The 22,136-nt window shown below is 49.3% G+C and overlaps 1 protein-coding gene and 1 long non-coding RNA gene across 4 annotated transcripts in view; one reads left to right on the top strand and one right to left on the bottom strand.

The window, feature by feature from the left end:
- Positions 1-4,096: 4,096 nt before the first annotated feature.
- On the bottom strand, positions 4,097-13,557 carry LOC120603783 (uncharacterized). Of its 3 annotated transcripts, XR_005653121.1 has the most exons (5): positions 11,348-13,557; positions 11,070-11,252; positions 10,709-10,795; positions 9,162-9,187; positions 4,097-7,940 (listed from the first exon to the last, which is right to left on the bottom strand). It is a non-coding gene; the product is annotated as an uncharacterized LOC120603783 (long non-coding RNA). The 3 variants fall into 3 exon arrangements; XR_005653119.1 differs by lacking the exon at positions 4,097-7,940 and having other exon boundaries at positions 8,696-9,187; XR_005653120.1 differs by lacking the exon at positions 4,097-7,940 and having other exon boundaries at positions 8,696-9,187; positions 11,352-13,557.
- Positions 13,558-13,612: 55 nt separating this feature from the next.
- The window catches only part of PTGIS (prostaglandin I2 synthase), a 38,609-nt gene continuing 30,085 nt past the window's right edge, over positions 13,613-22,136 (top strand). Inside the window, exon 1 of the mRNA XM_039864565.1 lies at positions 13,613-13,766. Coding sequence (XP_039720499.1) covers positions 13,693-13,766 — 74 coding nt within the window. The 5' untranslated portion in view covers positions 13,613-13,692. The remainder of the gene's footprint in view (positions 13,767-22,136) is intronic.

Here is a 22,136-nt window from a genome sequence, read left to right as displayed (position 1 = left end):
TACTAAGAACCACCTTACGCAACACAGGGAGAGGCTGTCTGACCGTGAAGCCAACACAGAGCAGAGCGGAGCTGCGAGGTGGTATGAAAGAACCCTGACGACATCACTGCAGTTCCTGGATCCTGCTGTCACCCCCGCCCCCAGCTCCTTGAAGCCAGGATTCCGCCCCCGAACTTTTCCTGCTTGAGCCAATACATTTTTTTTTTTTTTGGGCTTAAGCCAATTTGAGTTGAGTTCCTATCACTAACAATGATAAACATCTCAGCTATTACTTGCAGACAAATGGCTCTCATACTGAACAATTTGTCGATAAGGTAGAGTTTTTCCTTTCAGGATCAAGTGGTAGGAGACAATTGGAGCATGGGAGCTTCTGAATCTTGTCCCATTACTGGGAACGGGAACACACAGTCGATAGGAACGGAGAGAAGTCAGGCTTCGGAGTCGGACGTGCTAGAGTCTCATGCTGCCTCCATTGCTTGCAAGCTCCCCAACACTGGTTAAGGGGTGGCTGTGAGGAATCCGGGAGCTCATGCGCCTGCACGTGCTTAGTGCACGTGCTTAGAGCACCCACCACTAAACGGTATTTCCGAACCTCAACCTTTTCCTTTGAGCTCCGCTTCCCTATGACCAAGACGGGGTGTGGCAGACGCCACCTTGGAGAAGAGCCGAGAAGGGAGGAAGCCTGAACAACAACCATGCTTGTGCCTACGGCACTAAGTGAAACTAGTCTTCCCCAAACACTTTAAATTATTAGCCCAGCTTAAGATTTTGTATTTCTTGCCACATGAAGCTCATGACAAGATTAGACCATGGACAGAGGACAGTAGATGAGCCTTTGGTCATACCTACTATATGCCACACACCGGTTGTGTGCGTCCCCCCCAAGGGAAACTGAGGCACAGAGAAGTTAAGTGACTTGGCTGAGGCCACACAGTAAGTAAGTGGCAGAGCTGGTATTTGAACCCAGGTTCTCTGGCTCCAGAATATTCCTCTCTCTTCATCATTGCACTAGATGATCCTCCTGGAGAATATAAAAGGCTCATTGTACTTTGCATAGCCAAAGTGGAAGTGAGGACATTTGCAACCTTAGTGGCATCTATGTAAACAGGGCTTTGATTTGTGTGTGCAGAAAGGAGCGTTCTAGGACTTACAAACCAGTCATCCTCAGGCTGCCTCCAAACTGGGCATGTTTTATTTTGTCCGTGCAAGTGTTTTACATACTGGAAAAATCGCCTCTTTTTTTCCCTGGCTTCTCTTTAAAAACTTAGGGCTGGAGCTGAGGGGCAGGGCTGAATTTCAAGGGGCGGGGGGTGGTTCTGTTCACTGTGGGAGGGGTGGGTAGAGGAGGAGGCCTCGGTCCCTGAATAAGGCTCAGTCTCAGGCGGTTTCCTGTGCCCTGGAGAGGCCTCATGTGGGTCCAGGTGCATCCTCAGGAGCCAGCCATTCACTCCTGCCGGGAGCACAGTGCCCTCCTATTCCCCTTCCAGCCTGGAGCCCCAGGACGGGAAAGGCAGCTGGGGCCCCTGGTTGGAGCCCAGAGGCCACCTTCTCTGGGCTCTGTGGCCTTGCCAATCCCTGTCCCTCTCCGGGCTTCCCTTCCCTCATCTGTAAAATGGGCTTGCAGTTATCCCCGCTCAGCTTCCAGCCTCCCCATCCACTTTCTGATCCTCCTTTGGAGATCCACCCTTCCCACCTTGTTTGGCTGTCCTATAAGGTCAGTGGGTGGGCACATGATCCAAGCTCAGCCAATCAGATTCTTTCTTGGGAGAACCAGAAAATTAAGAACTAATGAATGCTAAAGATGGGAAACAGTTGGTGCCCTGAAGACCCTAGCCTTAAGTTCCCGCTCTCCATACCCCTGGCTCCTGCTTCTTGTTCCTTTGAGCTGACCTATTACTGTCCTGCCCAAGTCCTAGTTGGTCAGCTTCTTCCAATACCCTTTATTTTCCTTTTTCCTTTTTTGCTTAAATTAGCCAGAGTTCATTTCTGCTGCTTGGCATCCGAGAGCGCTGCCTGATGCCAGGTGACAACCATCACTTCTAAAGTTTATGTGAGAATCAAATTATATGTACTAGGGCGTAAGGCAGGACTTAACTGTAACATGCTACCCAAAATGGGGAGTTGTCCAGGCACTGGCATGTAGCCGTCATGAACTTGGGCCTTGGAATCGGAACTAGATTCCTGGCTCCGCCCCTTTCTTGCTGTGTGACCTTAAGCTACTTGCCTCCCCTCTCGGCTGCAGTTTCCTTGCTTAGAAACTGAGGATAGTGAGGTATCGGGACCAGTTATATAATTCGTGGGGCTCGATGCAAAACGAAACTGTGTGGCCTTTGTTCAAAACTTACTGAGAATTTCATGATGATGAGAGAAGAGCATGAAACCAAGTGTGGGGCCCCTTTGAGCGTGGGGCCCTGCCCGTGCTAGTGCCCAGGTTACCTGTCCATGAAGCTGGCCCTGACTGGTATATAGCTTGCATCTCATCCAGGCTGGGAAAGGGATGTGGGAAAGGGAAACTGTATCACTCGAATTTGTATCTGATCGTCCCAGCCAGAAAGTACTGGAGAAGGCTTATGAAGGTAGGATGTAACAATGGCTTTTATTCATTAAGCACCAAATATGGAACAGATATTTTCATACAACACTTTATTTAGTCCTCAGAATGGAGAACTTCCCAGGGGCGGCTCCCAGTTAATCACAGAGGGAGGCAGGGAACCTGAGGCAGGCCCAGTCCTGGGAGACACAGGGCTGGCTCCTCTGGAGGATCCAGGGCGCTGTCAGCTTTGCTGAACTTCCTTCGAACTGCACTGCAGTCTACGACCAACCAATCCTCCCTTCACCCTTCCTCCCTCCCTCCCTTCTTTCTTTTCTTTCTTCCCTTTCCCCCAGCCTCCTTCAGCCCCCTCTTAATTTTCCTCCCTGGAATTTTTACCAATAAATTTCTTATACATCTCATCTCATCTTGGCTGTCTCAGAGGACCTGGACTAACACACTTTTCCATAATGGATTTGGATACACCAAAAGGAAGAGAGAGGAGGGGCAGGTAAACAGCATGAGTAACGGTGGGGGTGGGAGAATCCAGGCTGTGTTCACATCAGAAGTGGGGAAATTAGTCTGTCCTAATGAGATGGGACATCACTTGTAAAATTCTTAATGTTTTAGCAGGAAATGAAATGGGACATCTCTTGCAGAGTTAATCTTTTTAGTAAACCTAGTTTTCTTCCCTCCTTTCTTTGGGAAAAAGGTCCTCTCCCTCAAATCTTAATTGCCCTGGAGACTCAGATCCTCTGGCTAATGATAAGGGTCATCAGCCCATTGTTAAGCAGAAATGGTGTGAAGCCAGGCAAGGCCCTTAGAGTGTGTGTGGCGGGGCGGGGAGGGCAGGAACTTTAAGCCAAAGGTCTTTTTACTTTTTAAGAAACGTATTAACCAAGCCTGTATCCCTTTATGCACTTAATAGGCAAATCAATAATACAAATTAATAGATGTATGATTTAAATAACGAGTTTGTATTTTCTTTTCCTTGTCTAGGGACTGAGGCTGCACTTCAGCAGGAAACCCAAGACCCCACCCTGACTGAGGCAGAAAGGGAAAGAGCTCCATGAAACCCCTGTAGGCAGGGACTGTGGCCATTCTCAGCTGGAAGCAGATACGGAAGGAGAGACCTCCCCCCTCCCTCAACATCCATACTAATATTAAGGGGGTTCACGGCTCTTAGAAAAGAGGTAGGCAGGAAAGTTAGGGGGTTTCTAGGTTTGCCTGCAAAGACACTGAGGTCATCCTATCTTAGAAGGGATCCTCCCTAATCCACCCACAATTAAGCTAGCCAGAAGGCATTTTTTTTTTAACTCACGCAAAGAAACCAGTAGGCAGAGATTTAGGTACCAGTTTAAGCCAGTCACTCGCACCTGTCCAATGAAGACCCCAACGACCTTCAACTCACCTGAGCCTCATTATACCATCGTTATATTATGCATATGCCCGGAAGTTCATTAATATCATTATAACAGATTGAATTCTGGGAACAAACATGCCCAGAAAGCAAAATGATGGATCACTGAGTCCTGTCAATCTTAGTTGTCAATCAAAGAAGCCCACTCCTCTAAGAAAAGTGACCACCCACAGCAAAAAGGGATAAAACCCCCAAAAGCTTTGTCGCCAGGCCTTCTGAGCCGCGCTTCTCTTGCTCAGGCCCGCTTCCTCCTCTGGAAGTGGACTTTCCCTTCTAATAAAACTTTTATTTTCTACTGTATTTTGGTGTCTTGCTCAATTCTTTGTTCGAGACATCGAAAACCTGGGCAACGCGCCAGGTGAGGACCCCATTCTCCAGGAACACTAAGAGAGCATCACATTTCCATGCTTCAGCCTATCGGAGGAAGTATTGTGTCATTTTGGGAAAGTTACCGAGCCTCTCTGGGCCTTGGTTTCACCATCTGCAAATTGGGAATAATAACAGTATCTGTTTTTTAGGGTCCTGTGCAGACTTGGTAGGTTAATATGAAAAAGTGTTTCCAATGGCCTAAATTACCAGCTCAAGCGAGAGCTCTAATTAGTAAAATATTTAAAACTGCCGCTCCCTGGCGGGGCTGGTTTTCAGCTTTGAAGAAGGCAACACACATAATATTTTCCTTTCCAGACACAATTTGTTTGTGGCCTTTGGGATGCAGACATGAACCAGACCAGGTTCCAGGAAGAAAGAAGGCAGGAGTGTGGGGTGGAAAGGTCTGGCCTTTCCCAGGCACAGCCTCCCGTTTTCTGAAGGAGTTGGGTCTTGAATTATGCCTATGACCCTACAGCAGCCAGATAAAAGCGTGGAGGCTCAGCAGGAACGAGAGTGGCCCAGATGTCTTGTCTCTGCTGGACAGTGCACATCTGGACATAGTGAGACTCCTGCGGGGGAAAATCTTTACTAAAAAGATTAACTCTGGGTGATTGTCACTAAGCAGCAGCCCCTGGCACAGCTGGACAGAAGAAGTAACTTCCTGAGAGTCCATCTGACACGTGGGCTTCACCTCCCAGACGAAGGCGTAGATGCCAGGGCTGGAACCCTGCTGGGTGAAACCCCTGCCATCGCCACCTCCAGCAATGCGCCCCTCACACCGATGAGGTAAAGCAACTTGCTTGGGATCGATCATGGGGCAAATGAGTGGTGGTATTGGGGTTCGAATTTAGCTCTCAAGCCCTTGTACTAAAGAGGAATTTGCACTCAAAAAGCTAATCCCCTTCATCCCCTCTTCGTTCTGCTTCTGTGGATTTGCATACTGCATAGGTCCTAGGGCAGAGTGATCTCGAGATCAACTGAAGACTCACCCTCCCTATGATTGTTCTGTCTCCCTAACAGAAGTATTATTGATTTGGCTTAAGAATTGTCTAACTTCAAATGGCCCTTTTGACAGAAGGGCCCTCTGTTGAATTATTTTCTTGAAATTTTAAGGTCTATTTCCCCCGCTCCATTAGGAGCTCCCTAAGTCAAATATGGGGGAAGCTTCCTCTAAGCCCACTGTCTTAAATTGTATGTTGAAAAAATTTAAGAAAGGGGATTACGGGGTCAAATTGACCCAAGGAAAACTTCGTACTCTTTGTGAGCTTGAGTGGCCTGACCAACTTGGGAAAGAACAAGGAAGAGCCAGCAAAAGACATCCAACTTATTTTAGCCACCTGCTGTACAATCATTGAAAAGGACTGCATTCTAACAGCGGCCCGTCAGGAGGCAGATGAGGCCTTTGCTAGGAACCCCCAGGGCCATGCCCCTGGAACAGAGGTAGTATCTCTAGCTGATCCTGATTGGAATTATAATACCTAAGAGGGAATGGCCAGATGTGCCAAATTTCTAGAGGTCTTCATGGGGGGGAAAGAAAAAAAAAAAAGGAATACAAAAACCGTGAACTATGAGAAGCTTAGAACCATTACTCAAGAAAAAGATGAGAACCCAGCCAGCTTTTTAGCCAGCTGGAAGAAGCCTTTACGGGGTATACTAATGTAGACCCCACTTCCCCTGTAGGGTTAGCTTTGTTAGGCCAGTATTTTATTAGCCAGTCAGCCCCTGATATCAGACACAAGCTTCGAAAGCTGCAAATGGGGCCACGGACTAACCGAAATCAATTACTATATATGGCCTTCATGGTCTATAAAACTTAAGATCTTGAAGAGGGAAAAAGAGAACAGAATAAAGAAAAACGACAAGCCAGGATTATGGCTGTCGCAATTGGCCGGGCCCTTGGTAGCCGACAAGCGTCTCTTAAGAGACTGGGGAATAAGGAGACATTGAGTTCTTGCTTTGAATGCAAGAAAGTAGAACATTGGGCAAAAGACTGTACCGAAAGGCATCTGAGCCCCTGCCTCGCATGCAAAGAAACGGGTGCTAATCCCTGGCATTGGAGAGTTGACTATCCACACTCTCAGAGAGAAGGGTGGCCAGCCAACACCCTAGTACCCCAGGTCCGGGAACTGTGTGACTCAAGAGGTCCAGGGCCATCCTCGCCGCCCCTGTCCAGGAATGTGGTCATCACTACCGAGGAACCCCAGGTAACTCTGGACATAATGGGTAAGCAAATTCAGTTTCTTTTAGATACTGGGCAACCTATTCTCCCTGCAAGTACCCTCCTCAGGAACTACGATTATCATAGGAGTAGAAGGAGAAGGCAAGGTCAGCCACTGACCTGCCCATTGAAGATCGGATCTTTCAGCAGGTGTTTTTAATAGTTCCAAGCTGCCCCACTCCCTTGTTAGGATGGGATATTTTAACTAAATTAGGAGCAATGTTACAACTTGGGTGTAGACCCCTCCCCCCGCCAAGACTTTTAATGCTTCAGAATCAGCTAATATACCAGAAAACATTGACCAACAAGTTAATCGCGTGGCTCGGTATAATGGCAAGCCTGGGCAAGTAAAAGCTCAGCTGCTATGTTCCTTCACCAAGATTCAGACTTATTAGCTGGCCCAATGATAGGAGCGCCTTCCCAGAGATCTCCAGTAATCAGGCATTTTCTCCCACTTCACCCTCGGACTCTGAGGGGGAAACGAGTTCTCTCAAGACCCCATCTATTTCATTACTCCCTGAGGAAACTAGATACGCACCCTCAGGGGCGTTAACACACTGATGATGGGGAAATATGAGCACGTGCACGACCTCTGGTCTGTATTTGTCTGTTATATGTCGTGTGGTGGTTCAGTTAAAATTCTAATTATGATAGAAAGAAAAATATTTTTTGGTAACAGAAGGTATCAAGTATGGAGATTTATTTTGAAGGGAATTGAAGGAAAGGTGTTGGTCTTAAAGTTGGTTATTTCTGAATGAGTTGGGAAGAAGCAAACTGAAGGAACGAGGAAAGTGGTAGAAGGTCTGTGAAGTGAAATCCGGAGAGAAATTTTATGTGATTGAGCCAAACGAGGTTAGACATTTAAATATCAAAAGTAAGCTAATGCAAAACTAGAGTTGTGTTTTCATGTTTCTGAGACTATTAGTCTGCTACTGATGTTATGGAAAAGTTTTCTGAGTAGAAAACAAGGATTCCGTGCTTAATCAAAAGAATTTCTGTTTTATGTTGCCTTGACCAGTTTTCTGAGACTTTTAGAGAATATACTACCATTGGCCCAAAGTCTGAGGGCCAGATGCTCCTGGCTATACGTTTCAAAACTTGGTCTGTGCCCAATATTCAAAGGAAGCTCCAAAAGTTGGGGCCTAGACCTAAACCCCACAGGCTGCCTTGGTGCCAGAGGTCTTTAAGGTGTCCAATAACTGGGCCCATAATTGCCCAAAAAGGCGCAATATTTGGGCTGCCATAATACAGGGACCATCTCGAGGTGACCCTAGACAAATAAAAATCTTACATCTCGGTCAGCCATGATTGACATCATCAGGACTGGGGCATCTCGCAAGCTCCAGTCCTAGAGAAATCCATCATGATCACACCAGTGGAGACTCAGGTCACCCTCGACATGGCTGGAAGGAAAAAAACCCTGAACTTTTACTAGATACTAGAGCTACCTACTCTGTCCTGACCCATCCCCTGGGCCTCCCTCCAATGCTAACTGTACAGTGACAGGGATAGATTGTCAGCCTAAGGTACTTTACTCTTCCCATTGTGAGACCAGGACTAGCAATGAAGTTCTCTGCCACACATCAGGACCAGGGTCCAGTGTGGAAAGCGCCTCATCTGGAAAACTGGGACACAGCCAAAAAGGGGGGCAGCTCCCTCGCCCACCACACAAAGTGCATTTGTGGGGAAAAAAGGCTAAACCATTCGTAGACAACCCGCCTCTATGTCAGGGGTTCCCACTCGCAGAGCGACTACCTTCCCACAATCTGTTGAAAGTTGGCCCTCAACACAAACAGAAAGGGCCCCACCCGAGACTCAGGAAGGATAAGGCTATGCTTTCCTCAAGTTTTCACTATAACACCAACAGAAAAATGCATAACATTTAGTAAGTGTACTAACTAATGTTTTAACATCTCAGATAACATGACCTTGAACTGCAGCTTCGCTACTTCTGTAAGGTATGCAAATGTGAGCATGTTAAATTACCCACTGGATGGTTTCTTATTAATGGAAGACCTTGTTCCCTGGGAAGACTAACTTATTATGCCTCAAAAGTCTTCAACTAGGCACCGCAGTGAACTCATCCTTGACCCCAGCTGTAATAGTGACCTACACTTATTTAATCCAGATGAATTTAATCCAACTCCAGAACACGGAGTTAGGGATCCTGGCTTTATCGCTTTGTTTTTATTTATTATACCGGTTATGACTATTGCCCTAAACATAGAAGTTAACAGAATAGCCTGCTCCATGGTAAAAGCCTTAAACACAACCTCTCAGGACATCCATGCCATGGGAGAAGAGTTAGGACAGGTCAGAGAAACTATCCTTGAAAACAGGGCCGCTACAGACTACCTGTTACTCAGACATAACCATGGATGTGAAGAATTTAAAGGACTTTGTTGTTTTAACCTCTCTGACAACTCATTGAAGAAAAAGTGAAACAAATTCACGAAGTTGTGTCCAATATTGAACAGAGGACAGGAATTTTTAGTCTTGATCTCCCCGCCCTCACTTCCTGGCTGTCCAATCTCGCTGGGCTAAGGGAAGCATTTCTTATTTTCATTTTGTTTATCTTCGTAGGAGCTATCTCTTGTTGCTGCATCCAATGCGCTCCCAACCACCTGCAGGTCCGTTGCCAGCTGGATACCTAAGACAAAACCGAAACCGAAGGGAAGAATTTTCTTACAGCGGCAAAGCGATCCATTTCATCTTAAGCTGGTCTCATATGAGACCGATCAAAAGAGGGGGAAAATGATTTGGGACATCACCTGTAAGATTCTTAATCTTTTAGCAGGAAATGATATGAGACGTCTCTTGCAGAGTTCTTAATTTTTTAGTAAACCTAGTTAAGTTTTCTCCTTTCTTTGGGAAAAAGATCCTCTCCCCCATATCTAGATAATGACCCTGAAACTGGTAACTCAGGTTCTCTGGGAATGGCCCTAGGCCAGGCAGGGTCTTAAGAGTCTGAGAGGCAAGGGGACTTTAGATCAAAGATTTTTTTTTTATTCTTTAAGTGTATCTCCTTTTCCTCGTCTAGGGACTGAGGCTGCACTTCAGCAAGAAACCCAAGACCCCACCCTGACTGAGGCAGAAAGGGAAAGAGCTCCATGAAACCCCTGTAGGCAGGGACTGTGGCCATTCTCAGCTGGAAGCAGATACGGAAGGAGAGACCTCCCTTCCCTCAACATCCATACTAATAATAAGGGAGTTCATGGCTCTTAGAAAAGAGGTAGGCAGGAAAGTTAGTTAGGGGGTTTCGGGTCTGCTTGCAAAGACACTGAGGTCATCCTATCCTAAAAGGGGTATGCCCTAACCCTCCAACAATTAAATGAGTCATGGGGGTCCTGGTCCAGAACATGGAGTTGGAGATCCTGGCTTCTCCCACTTGTAGGTTCTCTCCTCATGCTCTTCATAGATCTCTTATTTGGTCCCTGTATCCTGAACTGTCTCCTCATGCCTAGAATCCATGAAGTTACAGATGGTTGTGACATCCGGACCACCCTTATACCAGCCCTTAGGCCAGAATGATCAGGAGGTTGATGCCCTCTAAGAATTTAAAGGGAGGAATGAAGAGAAATTTGCACTCGAAAAGCTAATCCCCTCTTTGTTCTGCTTCTGTGGACTTGCTTACTGCATAGGCCTTAGGGCAGAGTGATCTCCAGATAAACTGAAGACCCATCCTCCCCTATGATTGTTCTGTCTCCAGAACAGAAGTATTACCTAAATTCCTAAATCTTGTGCTCTGTAACTCCCCATAGCCCATGCGAACTGTAACAGCGTGGTGGATATAAAGGCAAAATTGCCCCCGAGCTGGCGTAATAGACCTGAGTCTTCCAACTCTCAAGTGCTGCTTGGTTTCTCGCATGTCTGGTTTCACATTTCTGCACCAGTGCGTTCCAGCCCTTTCCCCACGGGCTGCAGGGGTCGTGCTTGGAGTGGCTTTCCCTCGCCTTCCTTCTTGAGGCCGCATCAGCCCTGCCCGCAGCAGGGCACTGTCGGTCCTCGTGGGTTAGAGGAGGCTGGAGTCTCTGCTACTTCCTAGAGCCTGCCTGTTCCTGCAAGATGCCACAGCCAGAGAGCTGGATGCCCTATTAGCCTGATAAACACAGAGAGCCCACGCTATTCAAAAATAATAATAGTGAAACGAAGTGACATTTTGAATGCTCACCATGGCAGTACTGTGTGAGGTGCTACAGACACGTTATCTTCACCATGGCCGTAAGTGGAAGGTCATCTTGGTTAGGAATGTTTTTGGCTGCATGTAAGAGAAAATCTGACTCATGCTGTATTCACTTGCCTATCTCACTAAACAAGAAGTCTAGAGGTAGCTGGTGCCAGGGAGGGTTATTCTGCAGCTCTAGTTTGGGTCTATGCAATTTTCCTTATTCCCTCATACCCCCACCCCCCCCCACCCCACATCTGCACACGACAGCACCCAAAAAAGAGGAGGCAAACAGGGAGGAAAGACATCTCCCAGAAGGTGCCCCTGCAGCCACCCCTGGACCCATCCTTAGCAAAGAGGGACTTACCTGGCTGCTTCAGACAAATGGTGGTTCACTTCCTGGGGAAGGGGTGGTTCACCTTCCTAAACACCTGCCCGATTCCTGAGCAAAATCACGTTCTGTTAGCAAGAGAGCAGTCAGGGGCCATAAAACATTCTTCTCTCCTTGGTGTACAAGCAGCTCATCTCCTTCCCGAAGGGGATTTTGCCTCTGGATTGAAGAGGAAACAGTGACATGCTATTTGGGATCCTGGTCTGCACACAAACCAGGGGTGTGAAATAGGAAAGCTAACATTTATCGAGTACCTACTGTGTGCCAGGCTCCGCGCATTCTCTCGTCATATATATAATTCAGTCCTCACAACAGCCCTGTGAGGAAGGAACAGTTCTTCCCATTTTTCAGATGAGAAAAACGAGACCAAGCCCTGATCACACATCAGGTGAGAAGCTGAACTGGAATAAGCTCTGACAGCTTATTCTGACAGTTAATGCCCACTTATGCTCGCTGTGTATCAGGCACTCTGATAGGTGTGTCACCTGGATTGGGTCATTTACTCCTCACCTCAGCCCTATTCTACCCAGGAGGCACTGCAGCTCAGGGAGGTGGAGCAGACTGCCCAGGGTCATTCAGTTTAGTATTGGCCGAGCCGGGCTATGAACCCCACTGCCAGAAGGCCGCTCTATGGGGACCCCCAAATTTGGAGAAAAGCCTCCAGGCCTGTTCTGTGGCCTTTTTGGGATTGTTGGCTTTGCCGGCGGACAAGCTGGATAAATAAACAAGAGGCTCAGGAAACTCCTTTTCTCTTTCGATGTTCTGAATCTGCCGAGGCCACATAAGAGTCATCCAGCTGCCTTGACAGCCAACATTAAACAGGCAAATAAATGAATCTTTAATATGACAGCAGGAAACGTTAAGTACCATCAAGAAAAAAAAAAAAAAAAAGAAAACAAGTTAAGACAATAAGAGTGATGGAATAATGGCGTGACCGCTTTAGACCAGGTCAGAGAGGGCTTCTCCGTGGAGGTGTCAGCTGAACAGAGACAGAGGGATCTGATGGAAGGAGCCAGCTGTGCAAGTCTCAGGGAGAACATTCCAGGCAGAGAGAATATCCAGTGCGAAGGCCTGAGGTGGGAGTGAGTTTGGCGCACTTGGGGAAGGGCTGGAGATGAGTGTGGCTGAAGCAGCGTGGGTGAGGGTGAGAGTGGGGGCTGTGAGGTCAGGGAGGTAAAGGCGGGAGGTGGGCCAGACCATGCCGGTCCTTGTAGGACCTTTTGGGGACTTGGGCTGTGCTCTGGCTGAGCTGGAGCCGTGGAAGGTTTCTGAGTGGGATTCAGTTACAGGATCTGACTTAGGTTCTAGCAGGATCCTTCTGACTACTGCGGGGAGCATGGACTGTGGAGGGGTGAGGGCAGACCCAGGACACTAGGCAGGAATGAGGTCCTCAGAGGACTTTGGGAAGATGAAATGAAACCGGCCTAAATCCACCCAGCACTGAGCAGTAAACACAGGATTAGAATCAGACCTTCTGGGTCCCAGCTCCACACTCTGGCCACGGTCTCCCAAAACTTACTTGTGCCAGGCACTCAGTGGTTCACGACTCCCGATTACTGACAAGCTCTCCTCAATTCCTCGCACACCTGTCTGGTCCCAGATAAGTCACTGGCTTCAGAGAGGGGAATGACCCCGTGCAAGGTTTCCCAGGGTGTAAATGGGGGTTGGGGGTTGTAGGGAATGGTGAACGCCCAGCAAACCCGGAGTGAGGCCCAGGCCTTCCAGCTGGTGAGCCCAGGTTCTCACCAGGATCCAAGGGTGGTCTCCTGCAGAGATGTCAGTAGTTGGAGGCTGGCACCAGAACTACCAGGTAATTGCAGCAATGGCCACCATACCCTGCACTGCTCCAGGTACAGGTCTGAGTGCTTTACAGTCATTGGTCTGTCTCTTACAGCAGTTGGGGACTGGGGACTTGGAGTCCAGGCCCTAGTAGCTCTTGTAACCCTCTCCCTGCACTTACTGCAGGAAATATTCATGGGTATAATCCAGCCGAACCCTGCCGGCCTGACGTACAGCATAGAAAACTCAAGCTCCCTAACTCGGTGGGGAGGGGTGGGGCGGAGTGGTGAGGAGCGGCCGGGTGACCAGGCGGCTTAGGTGGAGTGCGATGGAAAAGCCCCTCCGGTCCTCTCTCACCACCATCGCCCTCCCATCCTCATACTCCCTTCCCCATCCCATCACCCCTCCTTCCCCCAAATTTCTTCTCCTTCCCCCCATAATCGCTCCCTCCCAGCACGTCGTTTCTCTTTCTTCCACATCACTCCTCCCGTCCCACCAGAGCTCCCTCCTTCCCCTCCGACGCGTATCCCCCCTCCATCCCACATTTTCCATCCCCACCCCTGCAACTTTCCTGGCCCAGGGGGTGGGGGCCTGTCTCAGCCAAAGCTAAGGGGAAGTGAGTCTCCAAGAGCGCCCCCAGCGACCCCTCGGGACCTCGGCGGGATCGGCGGCCCCGCCCCCCGCCCCTGAGCGGGCCGGGCCGGCGGGAGGGAGGGAGGGCGCGGGGGCGGAGAGAGGCACCTGGGTGGGCCCGGCCGCCCCCGAGCCGGCCCGCAGTGTCCCGCGCTCGGCCGCCGCAGGCTCGGTCGCCGGCCGCGCCATGTCCTGGGCCGTGCTCCTCGGCCTTCTGGCGGCGCTGCTGCTGCTGCTGCTGCTGACCCGCCGGCGCACGCGGTGAGTGACCCCGTCCGCCCGGCCCCCGGCCCCCGGCCCCGCCGCTCCGCGCGGCCCCTGGCGGGACAAAGCCGGGAGTCTCCGCTCCCGGGCCCCGGCTGCAGCCCGAGGTCGCGGAGCCAGTGGCAGGCTCGGGCCAGAGCCCCCCACCCCAGCCCCGGGGCAGGAGGGGGCGCCTTCCCACCGTCTCCCACACCCCACGGGCCAGCCCCTCGGAAGCGGGAGTCCAGGCGCCCCGCACGAGGGGCTCCCGAGCTGATCCCCCATCCCGCCCTGCGAAGGGCCCGGCCGAGCCGCCCCCGCAAAGAAGGTGCAAAGTGGGGAGGAGCGGCGCAGGGCGGTGCGCGTCCCCCCGCTGGGTCCCAGGGGGCCTGACACCCACTGCGCACGCTCGTCCGGCCAGGTCTGGAGAAGCGGGACCTGGCCCAGAGCGCGACGTCTGGGAGGGGTTCCAGGTGAGGCCCGAGGGTCTATGCGTGGGCAGTGGTGCGTGGACAGGCTCAGCGAGCGCCCCCCGCCCCCATGCTGGGAGAAGCCGGCTCCCAGTCTTCAGCGGCTGGTGTCAAACACCTGCTTTGTTCTCTGCAGCGCTGCTGGGTAGACTTGCTCCTCACTCCCATTACACAGGTGGGAGAGTTGAGGCTGGGGAAGGCAGAGGCCCTGAGGCATGGCCTCTTACCAAGCCTGGAAACACCTTCCATAGGGTCTCCCGACCCGGACGAGGGGGGGCTGGGTGGCCCAGAAAACACCTCTGAGGCCCCCACAGCCTGAGCAGAGAGAACCAGGTAAAACGTCTCAGCTTCCTGGTCCCAGAGGTTTCCCTGCTTCACTGAGAATCTTCGGTTTAGGAGAAAAAGTAAAACTCAGACACCTCAAATCAGGGAGATAACAGGAGGTCTTTTTCTTTCTATAAAACATTTAAAAAATTAGCTTGAATTGCACAAGGAATCGCCAAATACATTTGACTTAAAGCAAATATTTATCCAGTTATAGATAAGCCCTCATGACCACGCTTCCGACAATTCTAGACTTGTCCTGTTGATCGGTTTGGGGGCAACCTTCCAGATTTTTTTAAAGTACACTTTTCATGATAGACTAGTGTTATATTTACAGAAAAGTTACAAAGATAAGGACAAACAGTTCTCAAGGACCGCTCACCCATTTTCTGTTCTTGTTAACATTTTACATTATCAAGGTACATTTGTCAAAACTAAAAGCCAGCTCTGGTCTGCTGTGACTAACCAAACTCCAGACTTTATTTGAATTTCTCAGTTTTTCCACTAATATCTTCTTTCTGTTCCAGGATCTGATCCAAGGCATCATGTCGCCTTTAGGTGTTGTATCTCCTCAGTCTTCTGGCTGTTTTTAAAATTACTCTTACATACCATACAGACTTGAGCCTATAGATAATACAGGGCAATGTGTGTGTGTGTGCCCAGCTGTTTTTAAAATCACTCTTACATAACATACGGATTTGAGCCTATAGATAATACAGGGCTGTGTGTGTGTGTGTGTGTGTGTGTGTGTGTGTGTGTGTTTAAATCAGAGTGTCTGAAAATTCCAGAAGTTTTTTGGAAACTTTTTATTTTTAACTAATATGTTAGTTGAATTTCCAAACAACAAGTTCATGATATTTTTCTTCAACCACTAAGCACCTTTTCATGTGAAATTTAAAACCATTTATTGGATCGTTTGCCTGGAAAAAAACGAAAAGGAAAAAGACAGTTTTCCTATGATGAAATGAATTATTTTTTTCTAAGTTGTCAGGCTTTTTGGATACTCTGTATAGAGATGTTTTCAGACTTTACATTTGCTTTTTTTCACTCCAGATTTTAGTGATGACACCCCTCCATGTTGCTACGTGGAAATCTAATTTATTCTTTTGATTTTCTGTGTAGGATTACATATTATGAATAGATGGCAGGCTTCTTGTTTCCTTTTTATTCCTGTTCCCATTGATGGACTTTTAGATTGTTTCCAGTGTTTTTGCTATTTCAGACAATGTACTGTGGTTTTCCAGGGTGGCCTCTTGCTCTGTGCTTTTCTCTGGGGTGATGGAGGCAGCCATAAAATACATGGAGTCTGGGAGGCGGAGTATCTGGGTGCTCAGTGTATGGAAATGTCAAGCCTTTAGCAATAAGAACAAGCTGTGTAACCATTCTCTGCCTCAGTTTCCCAATCTTTAGGCGTGATAACAATAGTAGTCGAGAGAGGAATTGCTGGATTAGGAATGCCAATTAAATGCTATTTTAGCTAACTCTTGCTATCAGTGCAGAGAGCTAATTTATCTTTGAGCGAGGGTGAGTCTTGAATTTTATATCTGAGAGGCTTAGGAAGGCCAACAGTGGGTATTAGGGAAAGTGTGGGTATGCGGGTCACTGACAGCTGGAGGGCAGTTGCGTGGACCCTGGGAAGACCCCATGGGGACCCCAGTTTAGGCCCCCAATCTAATTTTCTCCTCCAAACTGGGCGAGGGATCTCTTATTACCCCCATTTTACAGAGGAGGAAACTGAGGCTCAGAGAGGCCAAGCGATGTTTCCAGGGTCTGCCTGGGTTAAAAATCTGGGCTGCAAGAAATTTTAATTCCCAGGAAGAATGAGTTCTCACTCTTCCCACACAGGGTATTTGTGATCTGAGTGCTCAAAAGTCTTAGAACCGCATGATGTTAAGATAGTAAGATGCAGCTACCACCAGAAGATTCTTAAGGACAAATAATTGAGTGTTGGGAAAAGAGGTGGATGATGCTGGTGCTGTATAGATGGTGATTCAAAGTTTGGGTCAAAACAAGCAATGCCCTGTACCTGTGTTGGCTCATTCCTTCCTCCTGACAGACAGACCCCCAAGGTCATGTTCATAACCCCATCTTACAGCACAGACCTAAAAAGCCTAAGTGACCTCCTTAAGGCTACGATAAAATTATATTTCACATTTAGCCCGTTCCAAAATTTATACTTTTCCCAGTAAAAAGATAAAAGCACTACTTCGATCGACAACTCCGTCTTCACACTTTGTTTTTCTTTTTTTTAAAATTTACTTATGAAAAATTTCAAGTATATAGAAATATAGGAAAAATAGCATAAGAACTCCCATCTGCCCATCACCTTGATTTGATGATAATTAACATTTTTATAAAAAATTACAGATGTCATAATATCTCACCACTAAATATCTCAGAATGCATGTCAATCTGATTTCTGTGCCCACGGAGGCTGGGACCTGCCATGTGCATATCAGAAACATTCTTCTTGGCTTTCTGGCCCTCATTTCTGTCTGTACTCTTGAGCTGGATCACATAGCTGGTCTCTCACACCCCAGGCACTTCTCCATGCTGAGTACATCTCTTCCTCTTGGGGCTTGTGTGACTGCAGGGAGCATTGGAAGAGGTCTTTTGGGTGGGAAGCCCCTTTTCTGGGGGACCAGCGGCCACAAGCGGCATCAAGTGAGGATTCCTGGTGGCTCAGGGGCTGATCTGGGCCCTGGCAGGACACAGAATTTCTAGGCACAAAGAAATCTGTCTCATTCCGACATACACCAATCAGAAGTCACTAAACAGTGGTCCATGGCTGGGTTTAGCCTCAAATGGGTCCGGTGTGTACCACACAGCACAAGGGGAGAGAACTAGAATATTCCATACACAAAACTCCAGATTTCCAGCTTCTTGTGAAAAATCGGAAGATCTAGAACGGGGATCTCCAGTCCCTGGGCCGCAGACTGGTACCAGTCTGTGGCCCGTTAGGAACTGGGCCACACAGCAGGAGGTGAGTGGTGGGCAAGGGAGCGAGCAAAGCTTCATCTGTATTGGCAGCTGCTCCCCAGCGCTAGCATCACCGCCTCAGCTCCACCTCAGATCATCAGGCACTAGATTCTCATAGGAGCACCGGTTCCTGGTGCCAAAAAGGTTGGGGACTGCTACTCTAGAACATTTGCTTGGGACTTAAAAGTAGAGCCCACTCTAAGCCTTGCCACAGTCCCCACCACTCCCTATTGCCTCTCCAACATGCAGCTGTTTTATTTATCACTATACTTGCTCTACTGTTTTTCCTTATGTCAAGAAACAATTCTCTGAATCTGTGTCTATTACAAAAAATAGGAAAACAAAACCTAAAGCAAGATAGCCACATATTTTTTCTACCCAGTGAGAGGCAGTGAGAACGGGGAGTGGTAGGAGTTAGGGAGACTCTTGGTTAACGGCAGACAGCCTGTGGGTGAACCCTGGAGAAGCGATGGGTTAAGCAGTGTAAACAGAAGCTCAGGTTGTTTTAACCCAGCAGGGCAGAAACCAGACCCCTTCTGTTCCTCCATTAAATCCTGCTGGAGCCCGAGGCCCTGAATTAAGTTGAAACTACTGGACAGAGAGTTCGAGAAACCCACCAATATTGCACAGCTAAATGATGCAGCCTCTGCTGTGGGCGACCCACAACATGGATGATCCTATATGCTCAACCTGCACTGTCTCCCTGGACCCTCTTAGCAACTCTGAGAGCCACCAACTGCACACGTGATTTATTCATCTGACACATAGTTATTAAGGGCCTACTGTGTGGCAGGCACTATTCTAAGTGCTGGGGTCAACAGCTAGTACCTGCCCTCATGGAAATTTCATCTTGTAAAGGTGTAATACTTTAAGAGACACAAAGCAGATGATATATATCCATCCTTGACCCTCTCCCCTGACTTCCAAAGGGTGGAGTGGAAAGAGACAGGTGGCAGGGTTGGCAATGGGGTCTGTGAGGGAGGAATGGGCAGTTTTGGGAAGAATGCACCTGATGGGAATCAACGCGGAAGGGGAGAGTTAGACAAGGGGCCTCGGTGTCTGAACCCGGAAGAAGCTGGGAATGAGACCGTCAAGCAGTATGTTCGTGCCCCAGGGCCTGGCAGTGCCTCAAAACAGTGAGAGTGTCAGTGGGAAGGCTAGAGACCGCAGACCCCGAAATAGAGCCTCCCTCGCCCCCGCTGACCTGGCCGTGGCTGAGTCACCCTGGAATGTGGCCTGAGCCTGAGTCAGATTCAGGGCCTGGGGCTGGAGAAGCCGGCAGGCAGCCACATCGAGGGTCAGACGCCTGGGCTCCCAGCTTCCTGCCTTTGTCTGCACCTCCTTGGGACTTTTCTGGGGAAAGATAAAAGCTGCCAGAAATAATACCAGGCAGCAGCCAGGATAAAGGGTAGGGCACCTACGTCCTCAAAGACGTCTTGGAGGATCTCAGGCCCTGCTTTGGGCAAGTAGCTGGAACCTCTCTGGGCCCAGTTTCCTTATCTGCAAAGTGGGGATGCAGATGTCCACTTGGGGTGACTTGGGGCCAGGGTAGCATCTCCACAGCCAGATCTGCCTGGATTAGAAGCCCAGATCCTCCACTGTGGGTTCTGGGGCAAGTGATTCAGCCCCTCTGTGCCTTGGTCTAGTCTGCTATAAAACAAGCTTGATAGTAATAGTTACTTCCTAGTAGAGTGACAGAGCTCATTAGGTATTAGCCATTAATTCCAAGCGAGGAAACCTTTGGAAAATGCATAGTGCCTGACATTTCGTTGTTCCTCAGTAAGTGGCACCCAGTGTCTAACTGGTCCTGTTTCTCAGACTCCTCCAGCTGCTCCCCAGTTACGAGGTGCCGGGTACTCACTGTTCTCTTAACTCCCTCCATCTGCATCACAGCCTGATGTGGTCAATAGTGTTGTTACTCCTGTTTCTCAGATGAGGAAACTGAGGCACGGAGAAGCAAAGTCAGACAGCAAGAAGCAGGGCTGGGATTTGAAGCCAGGAAGTTTGGTGCTGAAGTTGGTCTCTGACCTCCTGTCTGTTGTACAAAAAAGGCTGCTCCGAGTCCCGTCTCCCTGGGCTGCTGCGAACTGGCCGAACGGGTTACTCCCACCCCAGGCTCTGCCACGGCGACACTTTGCCTTTAAGTGAGGCCTTCGGAGGGAGCTGCCTTGACCCAGAGCCTTGCAAAGAGAGAACGGGAAAGGACAGGTCCTGGCATCATTCCTGCACCCCCTTAGAACCCCAGACCTGTGACTTGAGAGTCTCCTCAGTGATAGACTCGGGGGCAGAGTTGGGGCGAGCGACAGAGGAGGGGCCGACTGGGGGAGGCACTTCCTGGCGCCCTCAAATCTCATCTCCGGTTCTGCTCTCATGTTTCCCAAACCCCAGCCCTCCATTCTGGCCAGTCTCTCTGCTTATCACTTGTCCTACCCTTGGGGTTTATGTTGGGGGACAGCCAGACTGAGGGAGCAGGAGGCCACGGTGCAGAGGGAGGGGAAGAAGGGTGAAGAGAAGTTAGTCTTCCCCTGGACCGCTGGAAGCGGGCCGGCTGGGTGCCTGGCTGGGCTCACTGGGGACCGTGGCCCCCGCTCCCACCACGTGGCTCTCCTGGGTCATCGCATTAGTCTCTGACATTTCTCCCTCCAGCCTCTCTCTCTGTTGCAAACTTTTAACAACATAACCATGTCAATTCCCGACTCCTGCTTCAAACCTCCACCGATCCCCACCTCACTTGGCATACAAACCAGACACCGTCCTTGGCCTTCAGGCCCTCACGGTCCACAGGTCATCTCCAAGGTCCTCGCCTACCTCCCACCCCCCATTCTCCACCCCAGCCACACCAGCTCCTGCTGTCGTGGAACCTCGCCACGCGCATTCCGGCCTCAGGGCCTTTGCACCTGCTGTTCCCTCTGCCTGTAATGCTCTTCTCTCTTCCACCGAGCTCCCTTCTCATCCTTGGGGACTTTGCTCACACGGCGCCTTCTTGAAGAGGCCCTCCCCGACCACCTCTACACGAGGCCCCCCTCGCCATCTCAGGCCACCCTTCTTTCTTTTGCTTTAACGAGGTAGAATTCACACACTATAAAATTCACCCCTTAAAAGTATACAACTTAGTGGTTTTTAGTATAGTCACAGGATTGTGCAACCATCACCACTCTCTAACTCCAGAATATTTTCATCACTCCAAAAAGCACCATTATTCATCACTCCCCATCCGCCCCTCCCGTCAGCCCTTGGCAACCACTAATCTACTTTCTCTCTCTACTGATTTGCCCATTCTGAACATTCTGTAGAAATAAAATCACAGAAGATACGGCCTTCCGTGTCTGGCTTCTTTCACGTAGCATAATGGTTTTGAGGTTCTTCCACGTTGTAGCATGATTTAGTACTGCATTCCTTTTTATGGCTGAATAATGTCCAAGGCATGAGCAGGGCACATTTTGTTTATTCATTCATCAGTCAATGGACATTTGGGTGGTTCCACTTTTGAGCTATTATGAATAATGCTGTTATGAACAATAGTGTATGAGTTTATGTGTGAACATATGTCTTTAATTCTTTGGGAGATATCACTAGGTTGTATGGTAACTCTGTTAAACCGTTGAAGGAACAGCCAGGCTGGTTTCCAGGGTGGCTGGACCATTTTACATCACTGCCAGAAATACATGAGGATTCCAATTTGTCCGCATTCTTGCCAGCAATACGCCGCCTCCGCCTCCGCCTCCGCCTCCGCCTCCTCCTCCTCCTCCTCCTCTCCTCCTCCTCTCCTCTTCCTCCCCCCTTCCTCTCTCCCTCCCCCCTCCTCCTCCCCCCTCCTCCCTCTTTCTGTCTCTCTTGCTGTCTCTCTCTTTCTGTAAATTATGATCATCTCAGTGGGCGTTAAGTGGTACTGCTTTGTGGTTTCGACCTGCATTTCCCCGGTGACAATGATGTCGGGTGTCTTTTCGTGCGCTTACTGCGTATCTTCTTTGGAGAAATGTCCGTTCGCATCCTCTGTGCGTGTTTTCATTGGGTTATTTACCTTTTCATTGTCAAGTTGCAGCTCTTTTATTTTCTTCATCACACGTCTCACTCTCTGAAAAGAGGCTGCTTTTTCTGTGCGTTGTCTATCTCGCCTCATTAGCGTGGAAGCCCCATGAGGTCAGGGCCTCGTCTGCTGTGTCTCCAGCGGGCAGAACGGTGCCTCCTTTATAGTTAATACTTGTTGAAGGGGTTTGTGAATCCACAGTGAGAAGAGGATGATTCACTCAATCACTCACTCGCTCGGCGAACAAGAGCTTTCTGCATTTCTGTGGTTCTGATCATTCTAAGGCTAAAACAGGGGTCTTAGCTTAGATTTAGGGCCCTTCAAGGGGTCCACTGTAAGCGCCAGCCCTGCAGTATCATGAGGCCCATTTTCCGATCACGATGCCGTTCTCCTCGACTTCTAGTACCTCCTTCAGGGGGCGGGGGTAGGGGATATGAGTGTTCGTATATTAAATGCTTAGCCAAGGGCAGGGCCCAGTTCGAGTGCAGCATAAGGGCAGGTCCTAAGTCAAGTGTGGTGTGGCTGGGTTCTCTCTGTTCAGAGTCTTACAAGGCTGAAATCAAGGCGGAGGCCCAGCTGCCTCCCTGC

The sequence above is a fragment of the Pteropus medius genome, unplaced genomic scaffold (genome assembly GCF_902729225.1).
Source record: "Pteropus medius unplaced genomic scaffold, Ma_sr-lr_union100, whole genome shotgun sequence".
Lineage (NCBI taxonomy): Eukaryota > Metazoa > Chordata > Mammalia > Chiroptera > Pteropodidae > Pteropus > Pteropus medius.
Note: the sequence above shows the minus strand (reverse complement) of the source record. Positions and strands in the feature narration are given on the sequence as shown.